This window comes from Tenrec ecaudatus, chromosome 14, assembly GCF_050624435.1.
Source record: "Tenrec ecaudatus isolate mTenEca1 chromosome 14, mTenEca1.hap1, whole genome shotgun sequence".
Lineage (NCBI taxonomy): Eukaryota > Metazoa > Chordata > Mammalia > Afrosoricida > Tenrecidae > Tenrec > Tenrec ecaudatus.
The window spans coordinates 33,768,663-33,792,319 of NC_134543.1; the positions used below are offsets into that span (position 1 = coordinate 33,768,663).

At 48.1% G+C, this 23,657-nt stretch overlaps 1 protein-coding gene across 1 annotated transcript in view; it reads right to left on the reverse strand.

Annotated features, from left to right (window-relative positions):
• Positions 1 to 371: 371 nt before the first annotated feature.
• The window catches only part of TTC9 (tetratricopeptide repeat domain 9), a 38,534-nt gene continuing 15,248 nt past the window's right edge, over positions 372 to 23,657 (reverse strand). Inside the window, exons 2-3 of the mRNA XM_075531521.1 lie at positions 7,044 to 7,226; positions 372 to 4,697 (exon numbers count right to left, since the gene is read on the reverse strand). Of these exons, the coding sequence (XP_075387636.1) occupies positions 4,618 to 4,697; positions 7,044 to 7,226 (263 nt within the window). The 3' untranslated portion in view covers positions 372 to 4,617. The remainder of the gene's footprint in view (positions 4,698 to 7,043; positions 7,227 to 23,657) is intronic.

Below are 23,657 nucleotides of genomic sequence, written 5' to 3' on the forward strand. Positions count from 1 at the left end.
CAAGGCAAAGGAAGGGCTGAAGAGGGAGGGGAATGGCTCAGGGGCTGAGCTGGACGGGCTCAAGGAGGCCCAAGAAACCGTGCAGTTGTCGATTGCAGGGGTACTCGGGGAGAGATAGGAGGTGAGCCCGCGGAAGTGGCTGGAGGAAGCTCACATGCCAGGCTAGGGAGTTTATCTGAAAAGTGATGCGGAGCCATACAGAGTGACAGGAATGACAGGAGCCATACAGAGTGACAGGAGTCACAGAGGGCAGTGAGGGGCAGGATCAGATTGTGTTTTTGAAGGCTCATTCGAATGGAAATGAGAGGATGAACGGTAAGGAGGGGCAAGCTGGCAACAAAGGGACACATTAATTCCAGATCAAGAATTTATGTATGTCAAAAAGCACCATAAGCAAAATTTGAAAGCAAAGCACTTAGACAGCATATCTGCAGCATTTTTGGACACAATATGAATAAAATTCCTTATTAATAGTAAAGATAAACATACCAATCTCAGAATTCACAAAGGAAGAAGTACAAATGGTCAGTACGCATACGAAACCGTTATGCACCGATAATAAAAGGGAAATGAGGTGATTCTGCCCATCGAGCTGATGAGCTTGGATAGTGGCTGACACCCGGTGTTCGTGAGGCTGCAGCGCTGGGCACTCCTGGAACTGCCCCGGCAGAGGGCTTTCCGGGCGGCCACTGGGAACCTGTAGAAGTATTCCTTACAGCCAGGACATTTCCTTTCTTGGATTTTACTCTAAGGAAATCACCACAGATGTTTGTGTGCATGTATCTTGGTAGAAGAGGGTAAGCGGCAACATTATTTACACTAAAAAAAAGGGACCAAATGAACTCATGATTAGGGCACTTGGTTACAAAGTGAGGGTCTATCCATATGCTGAGGATACTCTTGAGGAAGTTGGAGAGACATGCAAAAAATGCTCATAATACGTTAAGTGAAGTCACACAAATGGGAAAGCATGTGCCCAACATGCTGCTGTTTGTGTGTGGTAAGAGAGTATCTATGCATACGTATTTGGAAATGCGTAAGCATCTCTGGAAGGATGTACAGGTAACCGGAGGGAAGCTGGGTGGCTGGTAGACATACTAACAGGGCAGGAGGGAGATGTTCTTACTGTAGAGTCTACTTTTTGAATTTTAATCTGTGTATGCATTATAGATGCTAAACTATCAAAACCCCTTTTGAAAGGCAGGTTCCTAAAGAGGAAACAGTGTGATTCCACTTTTGTTTAAAGGAAACAAAACTATGTGTCTGTGTAGGTGGGCATTTGTATCTGAGGAAACCAACAGGTACAATGGAAAGGATCACAATGCTTATCTTGAGTGGTACAATAATGGGAAGAGTTTTACCTTCAATTAAAAACAACAAACAATCAAACCCCGGCAATAGATGTTTGATGCTTTCATCGTTAAAGTAAAACCCTTCAACCCAAGAGTATCCTAAACATCCAAGCAGATCGCAGCACAGGTCAGGCCAGGATTTTTTGTATCGCAGGTGCAGCGCAGCAGTGATGTCGTCCAACACAGTGTGTGATTCACTGACAGTCCTTTTGGAGAGGGGTGGGTGGGGAGAAGGAGGCTGAAGACTGGGTGAGGTGAAAGGCTAGATTTTGCTTAAAAGTTCTCCGCAGCTTCTGTTGAGCAAATGTATAGCTAGTTCAGTCGCCCCACCCCTCCACATCCCCCCTCAATACCCCAGGCAGCTTTGATGGTCTGCATCATGGAACTACGGGGCAGTGGACAGAGTTCCTTAAGCATGTACATCGAAGTCGTCAGAAAAGCAGGTGGACTGTACATTTTTTTCCTCTCTGAGTTCCTTTCGCCACGGGGCTGCAATAATCTTATTCCCATGTGTTCAGCCCTACCCCCACCTTACTCCTTTGGGTAAGACATCGCTTCTTGTTGGGGATAGTTCCTCCACGTCTTTCCTGAAGTCCTGAAGACCAAAGGAAGAGCGTGTCCATTGGAATAGGCTATGGGAGACCCTTCTGACCTCCTTCATCCTTTAGAATGTAAAGGCTAGATGCAAACATGCACTCCGTCGACTCGCTTTCTGGGTAGGAGGTCTAAGGCGAGACATTTCCCACACAGGCCTCTGCTACGCTCTCAGGGTGGGACCAAACGGAGTCTTGTGAAGTCATTTTGGAGAGAGAGGTCCGAGAAAAGGACATGGTAGAGAATGCAGTAGCTGGAACCTCTTTGTCCCTTTCCTAGAAGGTGACCTATAGACATGCCACTGTGGACCCCCGAGTAGTTCCAGTACCTTCCTGCAGCCCCCACTGAAAGCGCTTGAGTCATCAAGTGAATGTAATGTGGGCCCCTGGGCAGCGAGAGGGTCCTGCCGAGGCAGAACCACTGATTACAACCGAGAACCCTTAATTACCTTGCTGTGTCCTTTTGGTCTCTAATTGTGACTCTCCCCTGATGCGGAGGCTGGAGTGAAGGATGCTACGTGGGTTGAGCGGATCATGCTGGCCCATCAGCAAGTCGGACAAACCAACCGCAAAAGTACGTGTTGGGTCCCAGCTGTCTTTCCCTGGCCGACCACTGCTCTGATCGCTAGGGCGTCTTATCTCAGGACCGTTTTCTGCGTGAGGATGACGGCAAGCGTCAGCCCCTGTATCGATGCTAAAATGCTCATGGCTGGTCATCTTCTTGGACATCGTCCTGCTTTGGAATGGCTGGAACTGCCCCACTTAAGACTTTGTGCAGCGGCAACTCGGGGAGAGAGAAGGGCTAGCTAGGGCTCTCGAGTCAGGGAGTCCCCTTCCTCGCTCTACCACTTAGTGGACGCCGCCACAGAACAGTGCCTATTTCTGGGTGTCGATTTTCTTATTCATACTGTGGGAATAGAATCGCGCAGGGTAAGGATGAGAGAGAAATGCGGTTATGTGGGTGAGGATATGCGGATAGTGCATTTAATAAATGCCAACGATGAAATTATTGCATCTGCATATATTTTAGTTACGCAACATCGTCTCTTCCACTAGTTACATGAAAAAAAATACACGAAAGTGCATTGAAAAGTTTAAAGCATCATATAAATTAAAGGTGCCCTTGGTAATAATCGCATGGGCCTATTTCTCAGTTCGTCTCTCACCTTGGGGGTTGGGGCTGCATCGGCTGCCCCAAGCATCCTGCCCTCTGATGGGCGAACAGGAAGCCCTCCGACAACGCTGCGTGTTAGACTGCAGCGGCATGGCACAGAGGAGCGAGCATGGCTAACAGGAGACGGGGCTGGAAGGAAATCAGTTTAAGGCAGGAGAGCCCGTCTGCGATCACAAGTTGCTTCATCCAACCAGTATTTGTTGAACACATTCTACACGCTGGATGCTGAGCTCGGATCGGACCATCAAAAGGAGGCTGTCCAAGTCTCCCGCTCACCTGCCCAGAGTGGCTGCTTTGCTCCTGTGGGGAGCACTCAGCGACCAGCCTACAGGTTAGTGGTTAGAACCCACTGTGGCCGCCTCAGAAGGCAGGCCTGGCAGTCTGCTTCCTAAAGGTCACCAGCGTGAAAATCTAATGGAGCCGATCTATGCTACACGCTCCACACACGGGGTTACCAGGATCCCAAGCGAGTCCGCGGCAACTAACAAGAAGGGTCGGCCAAGTCAAGCCACCGGGCATCTCCGCAGTCGCAGCCCACTCCAGACTGGCGAGGGCTGCCGCCAAGGTTACTTGCCACCAGACAAACAGCTAAGTGCTACATGTGCAGCTCCATCTGCTTGGCCGTAACCAGCTCGAGCGGAGGGCTAGACGGGGGAGTTAAAGTGAGAGACTGAGCTGCTTCCAACAGAAATGACAGGAACTAATGCCTGTGTATTTTTGTTTACAAGTTATCAGTCCCCAACTCAAGTCCCTAATCTAAACAGTGCTCTGTCCACTCGGTGTCATCTCTCCTCCCCTCCCCGCCATCTGCATGGTGTGCCCTGCTCCAGCCCTGGCCCACTTCCTCCTGTCCTTTTGCTGCTCAGCTGCCGGCTGGGTGGGAGGAGAGGCGCGTGGTATGTGCGGTCGCCGGAGGCCACTGAGAGTGGGCTTTGGTGGCATGTGAACCCTGGCCAAGTCTTGGATCTCTGGGGGGGAGGGGGGGAGAAGAAAGTTTACAAGCCAAGACAGTAAGGGAGGGAGGGAGGCCGGAGCTGAGGTTACTAAGAGGGACTCCAATGCATAAATTCTGAGTCTTAGGTTGGCTTCACCAATGCTTCTGGTGTTTGCCTCCTCTCTGGACATGCCACCGTTGGCTTGAGATGCTCTCATCTGTCAGGAGGGGATAGAAAGACTGAGCCGGTGGTCTCGGGGCCTGCTGCCTTCTGAGACGGTCTATGTGCCAGGCCCTGCCTCTGTCAGCAGCACTGGCCTAGCTCAAAGGCCCAACACCACTCCCGATCTGTGAGACTCCTTTCCAGCTATGTGACTGATCTGCTAAAGAAAGGGATTCTCTCTCCTTTCACGTAAGGAAGAGACGAAGAGCCGAAGGGCAGTGGAGGAAGGAGAGGGGCACGGGTAGAGGTGGGGAGAGCAGGGCAGACCCAGGGAGGGGGCTCTCCACGGGGGTGTGGAAGTTGCAGGTCACACGTGTGCGCAGCTCTGTAGAGGCGTCTGATTACATGGCTTCTCTTTCTCTCTGGGAGCACCTGCTGAGCTTCATTTCTGTCAGCTGGATATACCGAATCACGTTGGTGTCTGTGGGGAAAGAAACATCTTTCAGGCCACTTCTGATGAGCGGGGAAGAAGCACGTCTACAGAGAAGCCGGCTAGAACCGCGCGTGCAAATAACGGGCCAGCCAGACCCCCTTCACCAGAGTGCTTCTGCCTGTGGACAAGGAACCAGAATGTCGACCTTCTCGTTTAACCGCCTCCCCTCGGCAAATGTGGCACTGACCACTGTGACCCAAGAGGCAGCAATGAGGGTGAGTTTCTGAAGGCAAATCGGGTGCAGGAGCATCCCCAGCCATCCCTGAGTCGGCGTACCTGGAGCTTAACCTCAGGCAGGTGACCAGCTTCACCCCAGAGCCTGCTGTTCTGTCTGTTAAGAAACAGCCTCCGCTTCAAGTGTTCGCTTGGGGGTAGGTTTAGCTACCTTCATTATCTGTGGCGTGGCATCCTCCTTGCGACCCCACAAGGCACGCATCTGTTTCTTCTCCATGGCCAAAAGGAACGCTGAGCTTTGGAGATTGGGAAACAGGACCAAGGATTGATGCCTGCCTGCCAGCCTGCCTCCCCCAAGGGTAATAAATCATCCCTTCCTCCAAAAGCTGCCGCCAGGACCAAGGCAGACACGAACAAAAGTGCCTGCCACGAGGATCAATACCTCCTCGCCCGACTTGTCTTTTTTTTACTTGAAGACTTTAAAATGCTCCGCTGTCTCATTTTTGTCCTCACGGAGTCAGAAAACCTCTGACCCCGGACCGAGGCATGGCTCCCAATTCAAGCCCTTTAAGGACCAGCATGGGATGATTCTGAAAGGCTGCCACGGCCCTGCACAGAGCAGGACACAGGCCTTCGAGGGCTGCCTGGGGTGCTTACAGGCAGGAACGCTGTACAGAAATGCTCGGAAGGGCTTGGTACGGCGCCCAGGACAGTGCTGTCACGAGCAGGGGCTCAGAAACACGGTGTCCGGTGCACCCGGGTCTCGGGCCTCAGAGTTGACGGAGTGGGATGTAGACGAGAAAGCAAACCGCCAACTCACTTCAACAAAGCCAACCACGGCCTTAAGAAAGGGAAAGCAAACGGATAGGCTGTGTGCTAACGGATCCCATCGTTCTGACAGGAATTTGGTAGAAGGAAAATTGTATTTTAAAAAGAAAGAACAGCACTCGTATCTAGTCACAGTTGTTGTTTAAACGCTCCCTTAACTCCTCAGAGAGCTGGGCCACCGCCCACTCTGTCCTTCCACTCGGCGTCCTCCGCTCTAGAGCACTCACCGCTCTGTCCGGGTCAGTTCTGGCTCAGGGCCATGCTCCAAGGGCATGCCTCCTGGGTGTTCTAGGCGGTAATCCTTTTGTAAAAATTTACTTTTAATTGGTCATGAAAACAGATAACATCCCGTAGTTCAATCATGTCGAGCAGAATTGTACAATGGCTGCTGCCGTCGGTTTCCAAACCAGGCGGTCATCCTTCTGCAAGCATGTCACCAGCCCTTTCATAGCACTGATCGTTCCTGAATATTACCTGTTTACGTATCCATCTGTTTATTTCCACTTTCTCCCGGTAGAGCATAAACTTCTAGAGGGACAGCGACTATCTTCTGTCCCCTGCCGCACACCGAGCACCCGAGTAGTGCCAGGCTCACCGTTCAATAAATATAAGAATGAATGAGTGGGTGAGATGGTGGATTGGGTTTAAGTGAAGGGTATAGAAGATACGTGCTCTATGGAAAATAGAGCCCTGGTGAGATAGTGGTCAGATGCTGGGCTGCTAACCACAAGGTCAGCAGTTCGAAGCCATCAGCTGTCCTGTGGGAGAAAGCCAGGCTTTCTACTCCTGTAAGGAGCGACAGTCTTGGAAACCTACAGGAGCACTTGGACCCTGTCCTATAGGGTGGCTCTGAGGCAGCATCAACTCAATAGCAGTGAGTGCTTATTTTGGTTTGGTTTTTGAAGGAACAGAGTAGGACCAGAGAGGTCAGCATGCTACCTGGAAATACTGGCTTAACAGAAGTGTGAGCTGATGGAGGGTCGAGATCAAGGCTTCTCATAGCTCGTGGAGGGCAGAGACCAGCATCCTCATATATATTCCTGCTATGCCAAACAAGACTTGCCGAATGCAGAGGGAGAATTCCATGCGTACTTACTGCTTGACTCTGGTTGGAAAAGACAAAGTATTGTGCCCTCCACTTGAAGAGAAGCAGCACCATGCTCCTTGTAACTCAGACCTCAAGCAGCTGCATGGGTGTGTGTGGCCCTCACTCGAGATGCCTGTGCCACCCTCTCTGCCCCCCCCCCAACCCGTGGACCCCAGCCACCCTGATGAGAAGCCCCGGGTGAGACGTTGGAGCGGGGGAGAAGAAGACAGCAATGGCTGCCTTACCTGTTGGCTGCCGGGTCCTTGCTTCTTTCAGGTAATAGAGTGCTTTGTCATAGTCCCCAAGGTGGTAGAAGGCCACGCCTGACCGGTAAAGAGCCTTGAAGTTCTCCCCTTCCTTCTTCAGGACTTTGAGGCAATATTCTTTGACCCGCTCGTAGTTCACGAGCTCAGCCTGGAGCAGGCAGGCTGCGGAAGGAGGGAGAGGAACGGGGACAGCCGTCAACACAAAGGGGACAAGGTGCTGAGGGGAGCGCCTTCATTCTTTCACCGGGAGAAGGGTTAGCAATGTGGGGTGATGGTTTAGACCACACGGCTTGTTATCAAAGGATTCCAGGTCCCAAGGCCACTGCCGTCATGAACAAGCCATGCGACCCTGAGTCAGGGACTCAGCCGGGCTGAGCTTTAAGGGGGAAATTCTGATAAATCAACATGGTTGATGCTAGTTGAAGGGGAAGCGGAGGCTCAGTGGTAGAATTCTCATCTTCCTGGTGGGAGACGTGGGTTCAGTCCTCAGCCAAAGCACCCCAAGGCCAAGGTCAAGGGAGGTCTGTGTAAGGCTATGCTGCTGAGCAGCCTGCAGGGTCGCTGACGTCTAGGCTAGGAAGAAAGCTACTGCAGACCAACCACTGCAAACCTGACGATCCCCATGGTCCAATCAGTAGCCATTCACGGGGACGGGTAGTGTTTGGTCCTATTGTGCATGGTTGTCCAGGAGCCAGGGGCTGACTCAAACACATGACGTTAACCTTGTGTCAGATGCTGGTCTCACTGCTCTGCATTCAGTGCCTGATGTCAGTCTCGGAACATGATGACCCAGGTACAATTATTACTGAGGCCCAAGGTAATCCCCCAAGTTGGCATCATTGGAAAGAGGCAAGTCTGGGATTGAGATAACAGCCGCCTGGCTCCAGAATCTAACTTCTTCCTTACAGAGTTGTTGAGGGGATTATATGAAATAATGGCTAGAAAGAACTTCACCTAGTGTGGTGAGGTGAAATTTCTTAATATGGCTTTTTGGTTCGTGTCTCTGTAACTTCCACCACATGACTGAGTGGGACCATGCAAACAGGGTGTGCGTGACACTAATAGAGGACATTGATCACTTTCGGTTTCCACTCCACTGGCTGTCAGCATCAGCCATCTCATAAGCAGGAAGAGAGAGAGACCTCCCAGGACCCTCAAGGAAGAAGAGGGACTAGAGGTGGAGGCTGGGACCAGAGGCCGCAGCAGGGAGACATGGGATGGAGCAAAGGAGGCAGAGGCCAAGGCAAAGCCGAGGCAAGGAGACGATGAGCTAGAACAGAGGAGCCGTGCCAAGACTACGAGACTGTGAGGCAGGGCCGTGGGCTGGCTTCCTGGCCCACAGAGGCACGTGCCAGAGGACCGTGTTGAGGTTCAAAGAGAGACCCTTGGCTATTGGCTGAGGAGAGGTGCTTCGACGGACCAACTACTGTATCCGAAGTGCGTTCCGATGCTGGCTTGTGGTAAGAAACTCCCTCCATCACGAACGACTGTTGTCTGGGAGTTTGGTGTAGCCATTGCAACCAATTGTGATCAGCAGAAAAGTAGGGTGTCAGGGTGGGAAGGTTGGTGTCCGAATAAAGATGGACGGTGGAAGCCTATCTGACCTGTGCGTCCAGGCAAGAAGCCTTGGCCTGGCAATCCGCCGGTAGGCAGGAGGCCAGAGAGGGCTTCTGTGCCGCTGTAGCCTAGCAGGCATTCACAGCACTGCTCTCGTTGCCACGACAGCGACATTTGCTTCCAATTTCCTTCGGGTTCCCTTTCCGCTTCTGTCATGTTTGTCTCTGCAGGAGCCTTCTGATGGACCAGCGATCAGCCTCCTGCAGAGGCCTGGGCATCCTGGGCCAGAGGGAAAAGTTCAGCTGGTGGGTTCCTCTGGTGGGGACCCCTTTCCATTCCATAAAACAGCAATCCCCGAGGGAACTCGCTCCCCTTAAAGCTATCGCTCATCCACTCCAGCCTGGGAAGGGCCAACCCTGGAAAATAAAAGCTTATGTCTGGATCCCTGCCCTTCTGAGCCACTTCTTCCTCCATTCACTCATTCACTACTGATTTCCCAGGCATATGACACAAAGAGGTGTGTCATACACTTTGGAAGAATTACCAAAACCAAAAGGGGGTGGGGGTGGGGGAGAGGCATCTGTCTGCCTCTCCAAAGAGAACAGGGCAGGGATTTCGGTGCCAAACTGTTGCTTCCCGCCTCACCTAGCTGCTCTGGCTGGATGGGTGGAGAAGATGCCTTTGTTCTGTCCCTATGCACAGATTTCTCTCTCCTCGGAAGTACTATCTTTAGATGGAGGCCTACATGGATTTTAATCTCATATATATATATGATTGAATTTATATTAAGTATACATAGATTTAATTAGGTGATCATTTACAGCCCAGATCATCATCGAATCAATGTTTCAAAAATGATAGATTGCCTTTTTAGGGTGGGGAAATTCCCCAGGGTGTAAAACTAACCACTGGGAGCATCTTGAGGTGCACAGATCAGTGTTCAGTGCGCCCACAGTGCTGCGCCACCGCCACCGTTCTCGTTCAAAAGCATCTCTACGGCGCATCCATGAAGGGGTCGCCCCGGTCCCTCCTTGGAGAGCCAGTAAACTGAGCTTAATTTTTTTTTTAACTTTTGATTGTGAATTGGTGGGGAGGTTACATTTCAGATAATTAATTCTGTAATCAACAACTTAAACTATTTCTCAAGCCTCCCGATTGCTTGTCCTGCCTCTTTTTAAAGACTCTTCTTATACAACACTATCTCCTCTTTCACCCAAGTGAATGCCTGTCAGCCCTCTAGCCTAGTGCTGCCCCTCCCTCCCCTCCTTCCTCTGACCTTCATCTTAAAGGGGATCTAATGTCACTCTAGTTGGGGGGGGGGGCGTTGTTTGTTTGCTTGTTTTGACACTTTTAAAAAGTCCATAGACATCTGAATTGCTGAGTTCTTTTTAAGAGATGAGACTTTTCACTGCCCGCTTTGGGTAGCCAAACAAAAACAGCCTTTTGTGGGTGAGAAGGTGAGCCAGAGTAATCTCTCAGGGCTGAAGGTGTGAGAACCAGGAAGTGAAAGAGAATCAGCCCAGCTCAGCAAACTGACCCATCAGGTTTCACTGGCCAATGGGCAGGAAGCCAACAGTCATGGGCAGCCTCAGGCTGGCAAGAGGCAGCCTCCGTTTTGTGAGGAAAGAACCTGCAGTGAGGGATGTAGACTTTGGAGGGAGTGGTGGTGGTGGTGGAGGGCCTTGTGGTTCACGCTGTGCGGGAACCCTGGGATCCCACAGAGCTGATGCCACAAGCCCCTCCCCGTTTCCTCCTCCCCCGCTGTGGGTTTTGGATGGGTGGCGTGTCTGTGAAGGGCTTCTTACTGAACATCCTTGGGTGCTACCTGTGTGGGGCTGGTCTCCAACATCTACTCCCAGAGCTAAAGGCTTTCCTGTCTGTAGCTGCCACGTGCCCTGGATACCATCCTCCTGAGCTGGCGAGGCAGCAGCCCCCTTCCTGTCAGCCTTCCACTTTCAGACGGACGCTTCTGTTTCCTGACCAACCAGGTTGGGAAATGGACCTTTGTTTCTTCTACAAACAGGTTTGGAATGTCTAAGAATGGGGCTGCTGCAAGGAAGCAATGAAGCCTGGAAATGGAAACGCTCCCCACCCAAGAGCAGGCAGGCACTGGGTGCTGTTGACACGCTCCCCACCCAAGAGCAGGCAGGCACTCGGTGCTGTTGAGTCGGGCCTCCCTCATGCAGCCCCATGTGTGTGTGTGTGTGTGTGTGTGTGTGTGTGTGTGTGTGTGTGTCTGCGTGAGACTGGGCTCCACAGGATTTTCAACGTCAGAAGTGGCTGGCTGGGCCTTTCCTCCTGGGAGCTTCAAAGTAGAGCCAAGGCGGCCAACCTTTCCGTTAGCAACTGAGTGACTATGCCCAAGAGTAAACGGGACAATAGTAAGCAATTTCTGGAACTCAGATGATGAAAACGTTTCACATTCCCCTTCAGATGCAGTGGGAGCTGGGAAAACTTCCCCTGAGCCAATTCTGATTCATAGTGACTGGCTAGGTACCACAAATTCAAGGCTGGTGAGTGGATGATTATAGGGTGTAGCATCCTTGCTGACATGAGGTAGAGAGGTCAGAAGAGGAAGAAATCTAAAATGAGGTTGGGTCAAACTGGGTTACTCTCCTGAAAGTACTGGTCAGGGAGGTCAAATCAAGGAAAGGAGTCAAGGGTACCAGGCCAGAGCTCTTAAGGGGCAAAGGTGGCAGAAGAGATGAGTGAGAAGTGATCTTCCTTGTACCTGCAGCTGATTTTTAAATACTTGCTTTAGGTGGTTGCATTTCATCATCCTTGCATTCATCAACAAAAAGGGCATTTCCAGATCTATCTGGAAGTACAATGTGGCCTGTGATAGGATTATATCTATCCATTTTCAAGAAATCCAACCACTACAAGTATTCTTCGCATCAACCACTAGTGCTAGTGATGAAGAAACTGAAGAATTTTACTGTTTTCAGTCAGAAGTTCATCAAGCATGCTATCAAGATGCATTGATAATTAATAGCAATTGGAATGGAAAAGTTGGAATCAAAGAGGAAGGGCCAGAAGTTGGAAAATATGGCCTTAGAGATAGAAAGGAAGCCTGAGATCACATGGTAGAATCTTGCAAGACCAACAAACTGCTCATAGAAAATACCTTTCCTCAACAAGACAAAAGCCTATACACACGGACTTCCTCAGATGGAGTACACAGAAATCAAACTGACTACATCTGTGGGAAGACGTACTAGAGGATAAAGCTAGGCCAGGGGCTGACTGTGGAACAGACCATCAATTTTTCCTATGTAAGTTCAGGATAAAGCTGAAGAAATTGAAAACCAGTCCACGAGAGCCAAAATACAACCTTGAGTCTATCCCACCTGAATTTTGAGAAAGTCTCAAGATCAGATTTGACTCACTGAGCACTAATGACAGAGACCCCGTGAGCTGTGGGGTGACATCAAGAACATACTCATGAAGACAGCCAAGGTCGTTAATAAAGACAGGGAAGAAAGAAAAGGCCAACGTGGATGCCAGGAGAGACTTTGAAACTTGCTCTTCTTGGTAGGGTAGCTACGGCACACAGAGGAAATGATGACGTGAGAGAGCTGAACAGAACATCCCAAAGGACAGCTGAAAACATGAAGTAAAAGATTATAATGAAATGTGCAGCGGCCTAGTCAGAAAAGCGAACAGAAAGAACCTGCTCGGCCTATTTGAAAGAACTCAAACATTTCAAGCCTCGAGTTGCAGTCCCGAAAGATTTTATGGGGAATATTTTGAATGGTAGAAGAAGCATCCAAAGATGAAGGAAAGAATACACAGAGTCACTGAACACGAAAATGAACTGGTGGACATTCCACCATTTCAGGAAGTAGCATATGAGCAAGAACCGATGGTGCAGAAGGAAGAAGTTCAAGCTGCACTGAAAGCATTAACCAAAAACAAGGCTGGTGAAGCACTGGAATCATGCATTTGTCTATGCCAGCAAATTTAGAAGGCAGTTACTTGGCTAACTGCCTGGAAGAGATGCATATTTGTATAGCCGGAGATCTACGGAGAAACAAAACCCTTGAAGTGTACGTACGTATATATACAGAGAGGCTTGTATCTACACAGTTGTAGAAGCAGGCAAGTTCCAAGTTTGGGGTCAGGTGTCAAGTTGGAAGCATCCCTTGCCTCATGTAGTTGCTGGGGTTGATGGAACCAAGATTGGAAGGTCGGACAGAGAGCTTCTAGCTGCAAAGAACAATGAATCCAAGATTGGCAGCTAAAACGGTAGGCTTGAAAAGAGCAGATGACAAGCTAGATGAAGGATCCAGACCCCCAAAAAAGCAATGAAACCTTTCCACAGCTTTCACTTATATTGGAAGCAGGCCCCACTGCAAAGAGATCTCATCATGGGGGATTACTACTTCTTAATTACTAAGCCGCTGAGAATTCCAGCCCAGCAAAGTTGACAGAAAACCTTAAGTATCGCAGTCTCCCCCTTGTCACTTGGCACCTGTATGATTCTCCTCAAACCATTCACAACTTCCAGAGATCACCATAAAGTCATACCTGCACCTAACATGATACGAGGAACACACATACACAAACAAAAACACAGTAAACCATTTACATTTTATATCGGATACGTTAACAAAACAAAAATATTTGGTGCATGTTGTCGTTGTTAGAGACCTTGAGTTGGCTCTGACTCACAGTGACGCCTACGTATAACAGAACAAAACCCTGCCGGGTCCTACACGATCTTCACATCTGTTGGGAGGCTTGAGCCCATTGTTGTAGCCACTGTGTCAGTCCACCTTGTTAGAGGTCTGACTGTTTTCTGCTGACGTACTGCTTTTCTAAGCGTGGTGTCCAGGGCCTGGTCTCCCCTGCTAACATGTCCAAGACCATGATACCGAATCTCAGCATCTTCACGTCTGGGAGTAGTCTGGTTCTATTTCTTCCAAGACAGATTTGTTTGTTCTTTTGACAGTCTGTGGTACTTTCAATATTATTCACCAATACCATAATTCAAATGCATCAATTCTTCTTTTGTCTTCTTTACTCATTGCCCAACTTTCCCATGCATATAAAGCAATTAAAAATACTGTGAGTTGGGTCAGGAGCACCTTAGTCCTCAAAATGACATCCTTGCTCTTCAACACTCTGAAGAGGGCATGTGCAGCAGATTTGCTCAATGCAAGATACCATTTGATTTCCTCACTGCTGCTTCCATGAAGCTTGATTGATGATCCAAGAAAAATCCAATCCTTGACAACTTCAATAGTTCCTCTGTTTTCCGTGGTGTCGTCTACTGGTTCAGTTGTGAGAAATCTGGCTTTCTTTGCACTGGGTTGCTACCCATACTGAAGTCCGCATACCTTGATCTTCACCAGCAAGTGCTTCAAGTCCTTCTTGTTTTCAGCGAGCAAGATTGTGTCACCTGAATATTGAAGGTTGTTGATAAGTCTTCCTCCAACCCTGATGCCACATTCTTCTTCAGCTTTTCCAGTTGTTTGCTCAGTAGACAGGATGAATAAGGACGGTGAAAGGACTCAAAATGAGGACAGCTGAAAAAATATATACATATGGAATGTTCAATGTATGAATCTAGGAAAATTGGAAGTCATCATAAATGAAATGTAAAATACAATTTTGAATTCTCATAGATTCTACAGTTCTGGAGTCACAGAAGCTAGATGAACCTGAGACAATCTTGAAACTGTGGACAAAACTATGTCCTGAAGCCTTCTTGACACAAAGAAGCTGAAACCTCACTTCCATTGAGTTGATTCTGACTCAGTGAGGCTCAGGGCTAGGGGTGGAACTGCTGCCCCAGTAGCTTTCTGGGGCGGTCACGATTTTCGAGAGTGGAAAGCCTCATCTTTCTGCCAGAGTGGCTGCTGGTTTTGAACGGCTGGCTTTGCAGTTAGCAGTCTGATGCATAACCCACTCTGCCCCCAGAGATCCCAGGAAGTGGCTGCTGAGTTCAAAGGGCTGATCTTGTGGTTAGCAGCCCAAGGGGGAACCCATTACACCACAAGGATTCCTTAAAACAACAACAAACATCTGCTTTGAGCATGAGACTCTCAAAGTATTACCAACATGGGACCAAATTCACAGCAGTATCTTGGAAAATCAGATAAGAAGAGTAGGGAAGTACCTTCGTGTTAATGGGGAAAGCAATTGGGAAAAGGAGGGCAAAGACAATTTTATAACTCAAAAATATATAATTTATGTCCCTGAGCTGTACATGCAGAAACTGCTGACGTGTGGTGTGTGTTTTGCTGTCTCAATACAAACAACAAAAAATTTTTCAAAACAATTTTCCTCCCTGGGTCTGTGTTTCTCGTCTGTAAAATGAGGGCCTGAATCTTACCCAAGAATCTCTGCCATCTGTTTAAATAGAACAGCCTATGAATGCAAACATTTGCCACTAAATAGGAGGATGCAATCGTCTCACTGATTACTTTTCAAAAATAATTCCGTTCTTTCTGCTAATAACAGTGAGATAACTTGTACAAAACAATCATTCCTCGCCAGCTGGGTGGATATAGCCATCATGAAGCTCGGGTAGGACCAGGCAGCATATCATGTTGTTATGCCATGAGTCAGAGTTGCTCTGATAGCAATTTGCGTTTTTCTTTTTTAGCATAGAGTCTGGGTGTTCTGACATGGTTTTTCTTAAGGTAAGGTTCTGAGGCTGCCAATCATCCGTAGGAGAGGAAGCTGTTGAATCAGAAAAGCAGGGTCTTAGATCGAATGGATGGAGGACCTCGTTCCTGTCTGGCCTGGCCTCTGAGGGTGTATTCGGATTCAAGGATACAGGCATGTGGTGACAGAAACCTCTACAGTAGACACCTGGGGTCGGAGACGCTCATATTTAGAAGCGCCTTTGAATGGAATGTTATCCCCTTCTTAGCTTGCTGGTCTTCTGGAGTCTGGACACGTGCTATGGTGGCATCCGCCCTGCTGTGGAGAATGAAGACAAGCTTTTCTCTACACTTTACAGAAAGCATTAGAAGAGAAACCGGCTTCTGGGAGTCTGCTTTGGTGATGGCAGTAGGCCATGTGATTCACAAGAAAGAGTGAAATTTGGAGGACAATATGGGTGCTGCACATCTCCCATGTGGAGATTTCTTCTCCACAGCTGATGGAGGACAATTGGATAAGAAGAGCTATCCAGCTTTCCAACAGCTCCATGAAAAAAGGGGTTCAGTCAGAAAAAAGGAGAGAACCAGTCCCCTAAGGAGCCCCATTGTACCTTCTTGCACCTACATGGGGAAAGCATCAGTTCAGTGCCCCCCAGAGCAGGACCCATATTGAGATCCCAGGCCAAGAGACCTCAGGTTCTCCTTGCCTCCCAGCTCTGGCACCTGTTTTTGTTTTTGTTTCTCCTGGGGCATGCAGGGCGTAATGACTGCCTGGGCAAAATGCCACCCATTGGCATGAGATGAAGGGAAACCAGATGAGAGACAGAACACGTTCTTGTAACCACTGGCTTCTTCTTAGAGTTGCTTCACTTCTGTTTGTCTTTACTTGCTGAACAGAAGCAGGAGGTGGGTGAGAGGATGGACAGATCCACCTGGAGACCGGCAATAGAAGGAATCCACTCTGTGAACCTGGCTGGGCTCCCTCTGGCCATCTCTTTGGGAGGTGGACCCAGGAAGGGGCTACTGCACTGCATAGAGAGTGGTGCATGTACTTCCCCCAAGTTAAATGATTGGACTTGTTTTCACATTTCTTTCAAGGAGCAGTGGCATAAAGGTCAGGTCGGAGGGGCTTGGGCTTCTGCACAGTGGTAACTAATACTGAAGACGTTTGACAACAAGGGCAGGCCAGAGCCAAATTGGACAGGCACATGTGAGTTGTGCCAGTTCTGGGATGTTCTGGCTGAAGTTCAAGGTTGGACCTGCAGACATTATACTGGCCTATCATCTGAACTCCATCACTTACCATCGTTGGCCCTTGGGCAAGTTACTTCATCTCTTTGGGCCTCCTCTTTCCCATGTGTTAAATAAAGACAATACTCATGTTGTAAGAGCCCACGTGATGATTAAAGGAGGTAATTTATGTATGTTGTACATCTTACACCGTGCCAGCGACTCCCATATATTCCAAGAACCATCTTGAATAACAAGGCTGTCTGGCAAAGGGTAATAGCGACAGATCTGCAAGGAAGACCAGTTAATCCGACTGTTATTCAAATGTATGCACCAATCACTAAAGCCAATAATGAAGACATTGAAGTATTCTACTAGCTTATCTAGTCTGAAATTGATGAGACCTGTAATCAAAGTGCATTGATCATGATTGGGGATGGGAATGCCAAAGTTGGAATCAAAGAGGAAGGATTAGTAGTTGGAAAATATAATCTCGGGGATGGAACCGAAGCTGGAGAGCACATGAGAGAATTCTGCAAGACCAATGACTTCGTCACTGTACATAAAGGATGGCTGTACCTTTGGATCTCACCAGATGGAATAAACAGGAACCAAATTGACTATATCTGTGGGAAGAGAGATGGAGAAGGGCAGTATCATTGGATGAAATGAGGCCAGGGGCTGCCAGTGAAACTGACCATCAATTGCTCCTGTGCAAGTTCAGGTTGAAGCTGAAGATTATTAAAACAAGAGCTAAATTATAAATTTTTAGTTCATCTCTCTCAAGAATATATTTGACATATTGGATGCTAATGACTGAAGACCAGATGAGCTGTGGGATGACAGCAAGAATATCATACAGGAAGAAAGTAGAAGTTCACTTACAGACAAGAAAGGAAGACAAGACCAAAGGGAAGTCAGAAGAGACTCGGAAACATGCTCTTGAACACAGGGTAACTTAAGCAAATGGAAGAAACGGTCAAGTAAAACAGAACATTTCAAAGGGTAGTTCAAGAAGACAAAGCATGAAAAACGTACAAAGACCTGGATTTAAAAATCCAAAATGAAAGGCATGCTCAGTGTATATCAAGCTGAAAGAAAAAAAATAAATTCAAGCCTTGAGTTGTAATGCCAAAGGTTTCCTTGGGCAAATATTGAATGACACAGGAAGTCTCAGAAGAAGATGAAAAAATACACAGTCATTGTAAGAGGAAGAATTCGTCATTATTCATCAATCGGAAGGGGTAGCATATGATCGAGAACCAATCGTATTGAAGGAAGAAGTCCAAGCTGCACTGAAGCCATTAGGGAAAACCAAAGCTCCAGGAATTGACGGGATACCAGTAGAACTCTTTCAAAGAATGAGGCATCACTGGAAGCACTCCCTGGTCTACGGATGCTAAGAAATCCTGTGGACGGCTACCTGACCAAAATGATCAAATAATAATATCATTAGGAATCACATACAAGTAAAATTTTGCTGAATAGAATGTCAAAACAGATGCAACAGTAATGTGCCAGAAATTCGAGCTGGATTCAGAAGAGGACACGGAACAAGGGGTATTACTGCTGATGTCAGACGGGTCTTTTCTCAAAGCACAGACTACGAGAAGGAGGTTTCCCTGTGCTTTATTGTCTCTGCCAACGCATTTGACCCGTGGATCCCAACCAACTGTGGACACCGCTGAAAAGCACTTGATTGTGCGCATGTGGAAACTACACAGACCGAGAGGCAGCCCTTTGAACAGACAAGGTTAAAATCAAGAGATGTGTATGTCAAGGCTGTCCATGTACATGGAACAATACGTGGAGAGGCTGGCCCGCAGGAAGGGGAATGGGCATGAAGATGGGAGGAAGGCACCCTAAAAAGCTTTGCGGTGCAGACGGCACAACCTTGCCTGCGGAAAACAAGGAGGCCTTGAAAGACTTACTGATGAAAACCAAAGCCTGCAGCCTTCAGTGTGGATGACAATTCCATGTAAAGAAAGCAAAGACCTCACCCGTGGACCAATAGACAACATCATGATAAGCAGAAAAGATTGACGTTGTTAAGGATTGTACTTTATATTACTCTACTTACCCCCCCAGTCAACACTCACTAAGCAGCAGTTAGGAAATCAAAGGATGTACTGCCCTGGGCCAATCTGCGGCCAAAAGCCTCGTTAACGTGCTAAAGAGCCAAGGCGAAACCCCAGGACAGACACACGCCTGACCCAGCCCCGGTATGTTTAATCATCCCACATGCAGTGATGGCCGGATTGTGAATGAAGGCAAATTAGAATTGGTGTGTTTGGAATGGTGCTGGAGAAGAATACTAAAAGTCCCATGGAGTGCCACAGACCAAAGTCCCACGGAGTGCCACAAGACCAAAGTCCCATGGAGTGCCACAAGACCAAAGTCCCATGGAGTGCCACAGACCAAAGTCCCACGGAGTGCCACAGACCAAAGTCCCATGGAGTGCCACAAGACCAAAGTCCCATGGAGTGCCACAGACCAAAGTCCCACGGAGTGCCACAAGACCAAAGTCCCATGGAGTGCCACAAGACCAAAGTCCCATGGAGTGCCACAGACCAAAGTCCCACGGAGTGCCAGGACCAAAGTCCCACGGAGTGCCACAAGACCAAAGTCACATGGAGTGCCACAAGACCAAAGTCCCACGGAGTGCCACAAGACCAACGTTCTCTTGCCTCGGCAGGACAGCCAGAACACTGGTTGGAAGCAAGGACGGTAAGATCAAGTTATTGGAGAGGCCAGTTATCAGGAGAAGGCCCTCATGCTTAAGAAAGCAGAGGGCAGTGCAGAAGAGGAAGACCCTCGACAAGATGGACTGACACAGGGGCTGCGTAATGACCGCTGAGAGAACTGCCCGGGATCGGGCCACGTTTTGTTCTGTTGGACAAAGCGCGCCATGAGTTGCAGCTGACCGAACGGCTCCGAAAAACAACCTATCTGCAAGCCTGGCTTCACACAACTCATCTTGGAAGATGGTTTCAAGGTTTCTTTTCCAGAGAGAGTTCCTAGGCGGTATGAATGGTTAAGTGCTCGACTAGGAACCAAAAGATTGTTAGATCTAATCCACCCCATGGTGCCTCATAAGAAAGGTCTGGTGATCTATTCTAAACCATCACAGCCATCTAAACCTCGCAGAGTGCCCCGGTACTCTGAAAATACATGGGGTTCCAGGCGCCAGAACGGACTTGACGGCAACGGGTTTGGTTTGGTTTTTCGGTTGGTTTTCGACGGAGGTGTTATTGGAGAGTGCAGTGAAGTGTTAGGAGTGATTTCTCCATGAAGTTCTATATTCAGGAGTACAACGACCTATCCAATATCACTTTTCCCCGAAAGTACTGATATTGTCCCCCACCCCGGCCCCCGCCACTCAAATTCTTGCATTCACAGTTCAGAAAACAACTCATTTTTTTTATCTCCTAGTTTCTTTTATATGATGTAGGATGTACATAAAACTCACATTTACCCAAAATGTTTCCTAAAAGTAGGTTTGATGCTTGGTGTTAAGGACCAGTTTTCCTTTCAAAAGGGGAGCGGCCCTGTGTAGGGGAAGGGGTGTTATGTGCAGAAAATGACAAAAGCAGCATCACCGCCCAAAATGGGGATGAGGGAAAAGTGCCAGGATGGGCCCCTGGGCCTGCTCCCTTCTGCTCGACAGCCTCTGAGTCAGCACTGGGTTCCTCCCCTCTCCACTGACCTTCCACACAGAAAACACCAGTGCTCCCTGCCGCTGCCCTCAGTCTCCTCCAGCACCGTGAACGGGCTGCACATCGGAAACGGATGCCAGCTTAGTGGATGGGTAGGAAACAGACCCAAAGTCCCTGGGCTCCACTGGAGTCCTGGTAATTCCGTGCTAGAAACTCTAAAAATCGGTGCCAGCGGGAACATGAACACGCCTGGCTCCTGACTCAATTGGAGATGAGAGGGCCTATGACAGGAGGAGGAAGTGTTTTCAGAAGTTGTTGCACCGTTCAGATGCCGCCGAGCCTGTGGATGACAATCATATTCCCCGACTGACGTTTGTCTGTGTGTTCTGGGTTCAAAGACCTCACCATTCTGGGCTTCGAGGTGGAACCAAATGAAACCACTGCCATCAAATCTCTTCCAACTCCTACGGCCACTCAAGGCTGACGTTGGCAAACATGAAGGTCCTTGTGGTTTCCACCTGCCTTTTCCTTGACTTCTTTCTGGCAGGATGAAGGAAGTCAGTGCTCCCTAAATGGCAGAGATGGGAGTACCCGAAAAAGACCAGGGGTTCTCCCAGATTTCCGTGGACACTCGATTTACATGGGGATTCTCAGACTCCATCCCCAGTGACAGAGGTTCCTAGGGGCCGGCGTTGAGCACGGGGATCTACATTTTAAGTACCGTAGATACTCGAATATAAGCTGACCCGAGTATAAGCCGAGGCACCTAATTATTACCTGGGAAACCAGAAAAACTGATTGACTCGAGTATAAGCCTAGGGTGGTAAATGCAGAAGCTATTGGTGAGTTTCAATAATCAAAACAAATGAAAATAAAATTACTAAAAGTTGAGACATCAGTGGGGTAATGTATTTAAATATTTATTTTAGATAAAAAACAAAAGGACAAGTCATTTAACATTAGTAAACCAGCACAGTAAGTGGAAAATAGGTTCAACAAAAACAATAAGGTATCAACGATACCTTAAGAGTACTATTCCCTGAGCTCAATCAGCAACCAAGCTAAAATGTAAAGAGTTAAAATCCTTCAAAACTGGATTCCTCATCCTCATCTGTATCCCGATGCAGAGCTTCAGCTGGTGTGAGGTCATCATAGATGCTGTCCTCACTGAGATCGCCGTCATCACCATCACTGCTGTCATTTTCATACAAAGCGCAGTCTTCACTGCCATCCACAGCATTGCTAATACTCCATTTGTGGAAGGCACGTCACACCATGTCTTCTGGAATGTCTTCCCATGCATCTCGAACCCACTTTGCTATTAACTCTGTCAGGCTTCATGAGATTTCCTCCTTTTGTTAGTCGGGCTTGACCAGATGACATCCATTCATGCCACATCCTTCTCACACAGTCGTTAAAAGGCTTATTCAAAGATACACGTCATAGGACGGCTCTGATTGGTTAGATGTAAGTAAACAAACATTCAAAGCCCTGCAGTGTCAGGGGCAATCACCCACGAGATAGTGGGTGCTCATCCCGTTACCTGGGGGGGGGTGGGCAGCGAGATGTTGCATCTCGCTGGGGTACCACTGACCCGTGCATAAGCAAACCCCAGTTTTTCAGCACATTTTTTTTTTTGTGCTGAAAAACTTAGCTCATACACGAGTATATACGGTAAGTCCCCAGTGGGATCCTATGGTTGGGCTACCCGTCTCCTGAGACAGGACCTTACTTGCTAGCATTTGGAATGAATATTTTCTAAAGACCAGGTAGTGCGGTAAAACAAGAGAGTGCAGCCCACATTTTGACAAGAACTACCCAGGGACCTTGTTAAAATGCTTAATCTGACTCAGTACATCTGGATGGAAATGTAAATTCTTAGCTGGGGTTCAAACCAGAATGAACTGGTTCGAGGTCTTCATATAAAACAAACACACAAACATGAGGTCTTCATATAAAACAAACGCAAAACCCATGAGGTTGGTGAATGAATGGTTCCTTCACCACGAGACAGGAGAAATTAATGGTGGACAGATCCTTTTACTGAACATTTTGATCAAGGGCCCACTAGCTGGATCTTGATCGGAACTTATGTCAAGTTCTTAGGGAAACCACACTTAACCGTATCCTCTGAAATCAGGTGAACCTCCAAACCTATTTTAAGAACGGGAAGCAAAGTGTTCACCTTGAACCCAAACTACCTCATGAGGTCATTTGCACACGAAACAAGGGTTTCTCTCAATTAATAAAGAGTGTATGCCTTGCGCATTGTCTGCTTTTAAGATATACCTGTATGAGATCAAACTGACAACAGTAATGTTAAGGCACAGTGGGGAATGTCCCGGGAACGGCGTCTAAGTCCAAGCCGGTGAAACAGCAAGGCTAAAAAGCATGCGCAAGGTGACACGTTGTGAAACAGGCAGGCTTTGTCACTGGACCGCACCATTGAAAACGGCGGGGACCGTGTATGTTTGATTCCATGAATTCTCACTGAAACAGTCCTTTAAAGAGCCTATGACATAGGTTCTAACGGTGTGCCCATTTTCCGGATGAGAAAACTGAGGCTCAAGGGAATTCCGTGACTTACCTAAGATCGGAAAGCCCATCAGTGTCAGAGTCAGGATTTGAACCCAGCGGCCACGTGGCACCCAAGACAGCGCTCTTAATCATTACACAGCTGGTTCTCCTTTGGTTGAAGAGCGATCGTGATGGTGCCGAAGCAGGCTTCCTTCGTGTGGAAGTACTTCACAGTCCCCTCACATTCTTTTCCCCACTCGCTCCTCAGCAGCCAGAGTGGAACAACAAACAAAGCCAAGTGCGGCCTTGCCACCACAGTTTGGCTTCAGTTCTTGTAGCAAACCTTAGGCCAGCAGTGTCGCCAGTCGAAGGGATCCACTGCTCTCCTTGCCGTTAGGTGCCAGGAAGGCCGTTGAAATGATGTTCTCGGTTTCTCCCACCTTCGCTGGTGTTTGCATGACTAAGCTAGAAATAGTTTCTTTTCATTGAAATGTTTACAAGACAATGCCAAACTCACCTGTTTGTAAAAAAAAAAAACCCATCGGGAAACCGGTATCCTTCACACAGTTTTCCGGAGGGGACTTTGCTATAAAACCACTGTATACTACACAGTCATGATACTGACATCGGCACAACCCAACTGTCTTATTTCGGACTTCCTGGTTTTGCTGGTACTTGGGTACTTACACAGATTCTGGGAACCCGCCGACCTCTCTGTGGGAAAAAGATGGTTCTTTCTCCTGAAAAGAACTACAGAGCTGGAAAAGCACCACGGCAGTTCTTTTCTGCCCTAGGCGGTCATCAGGAGTCAAAAATTGGCTCAATGGTAGTGGGATTGTTTTTTTTAATGTTTGTATCCTATGCAATTTTATCACACATGTAGGTTGTTGTATCCACCTCTAGAGTCAAGACATAGCACAGTCTCATCTTCAAAAGGACCCTTTATTACCCTTAATTTATCCGTATTTCTTTTTATGCTTTATTTTTCTTTCATTTATAACTATACTTTCCACCTGCCT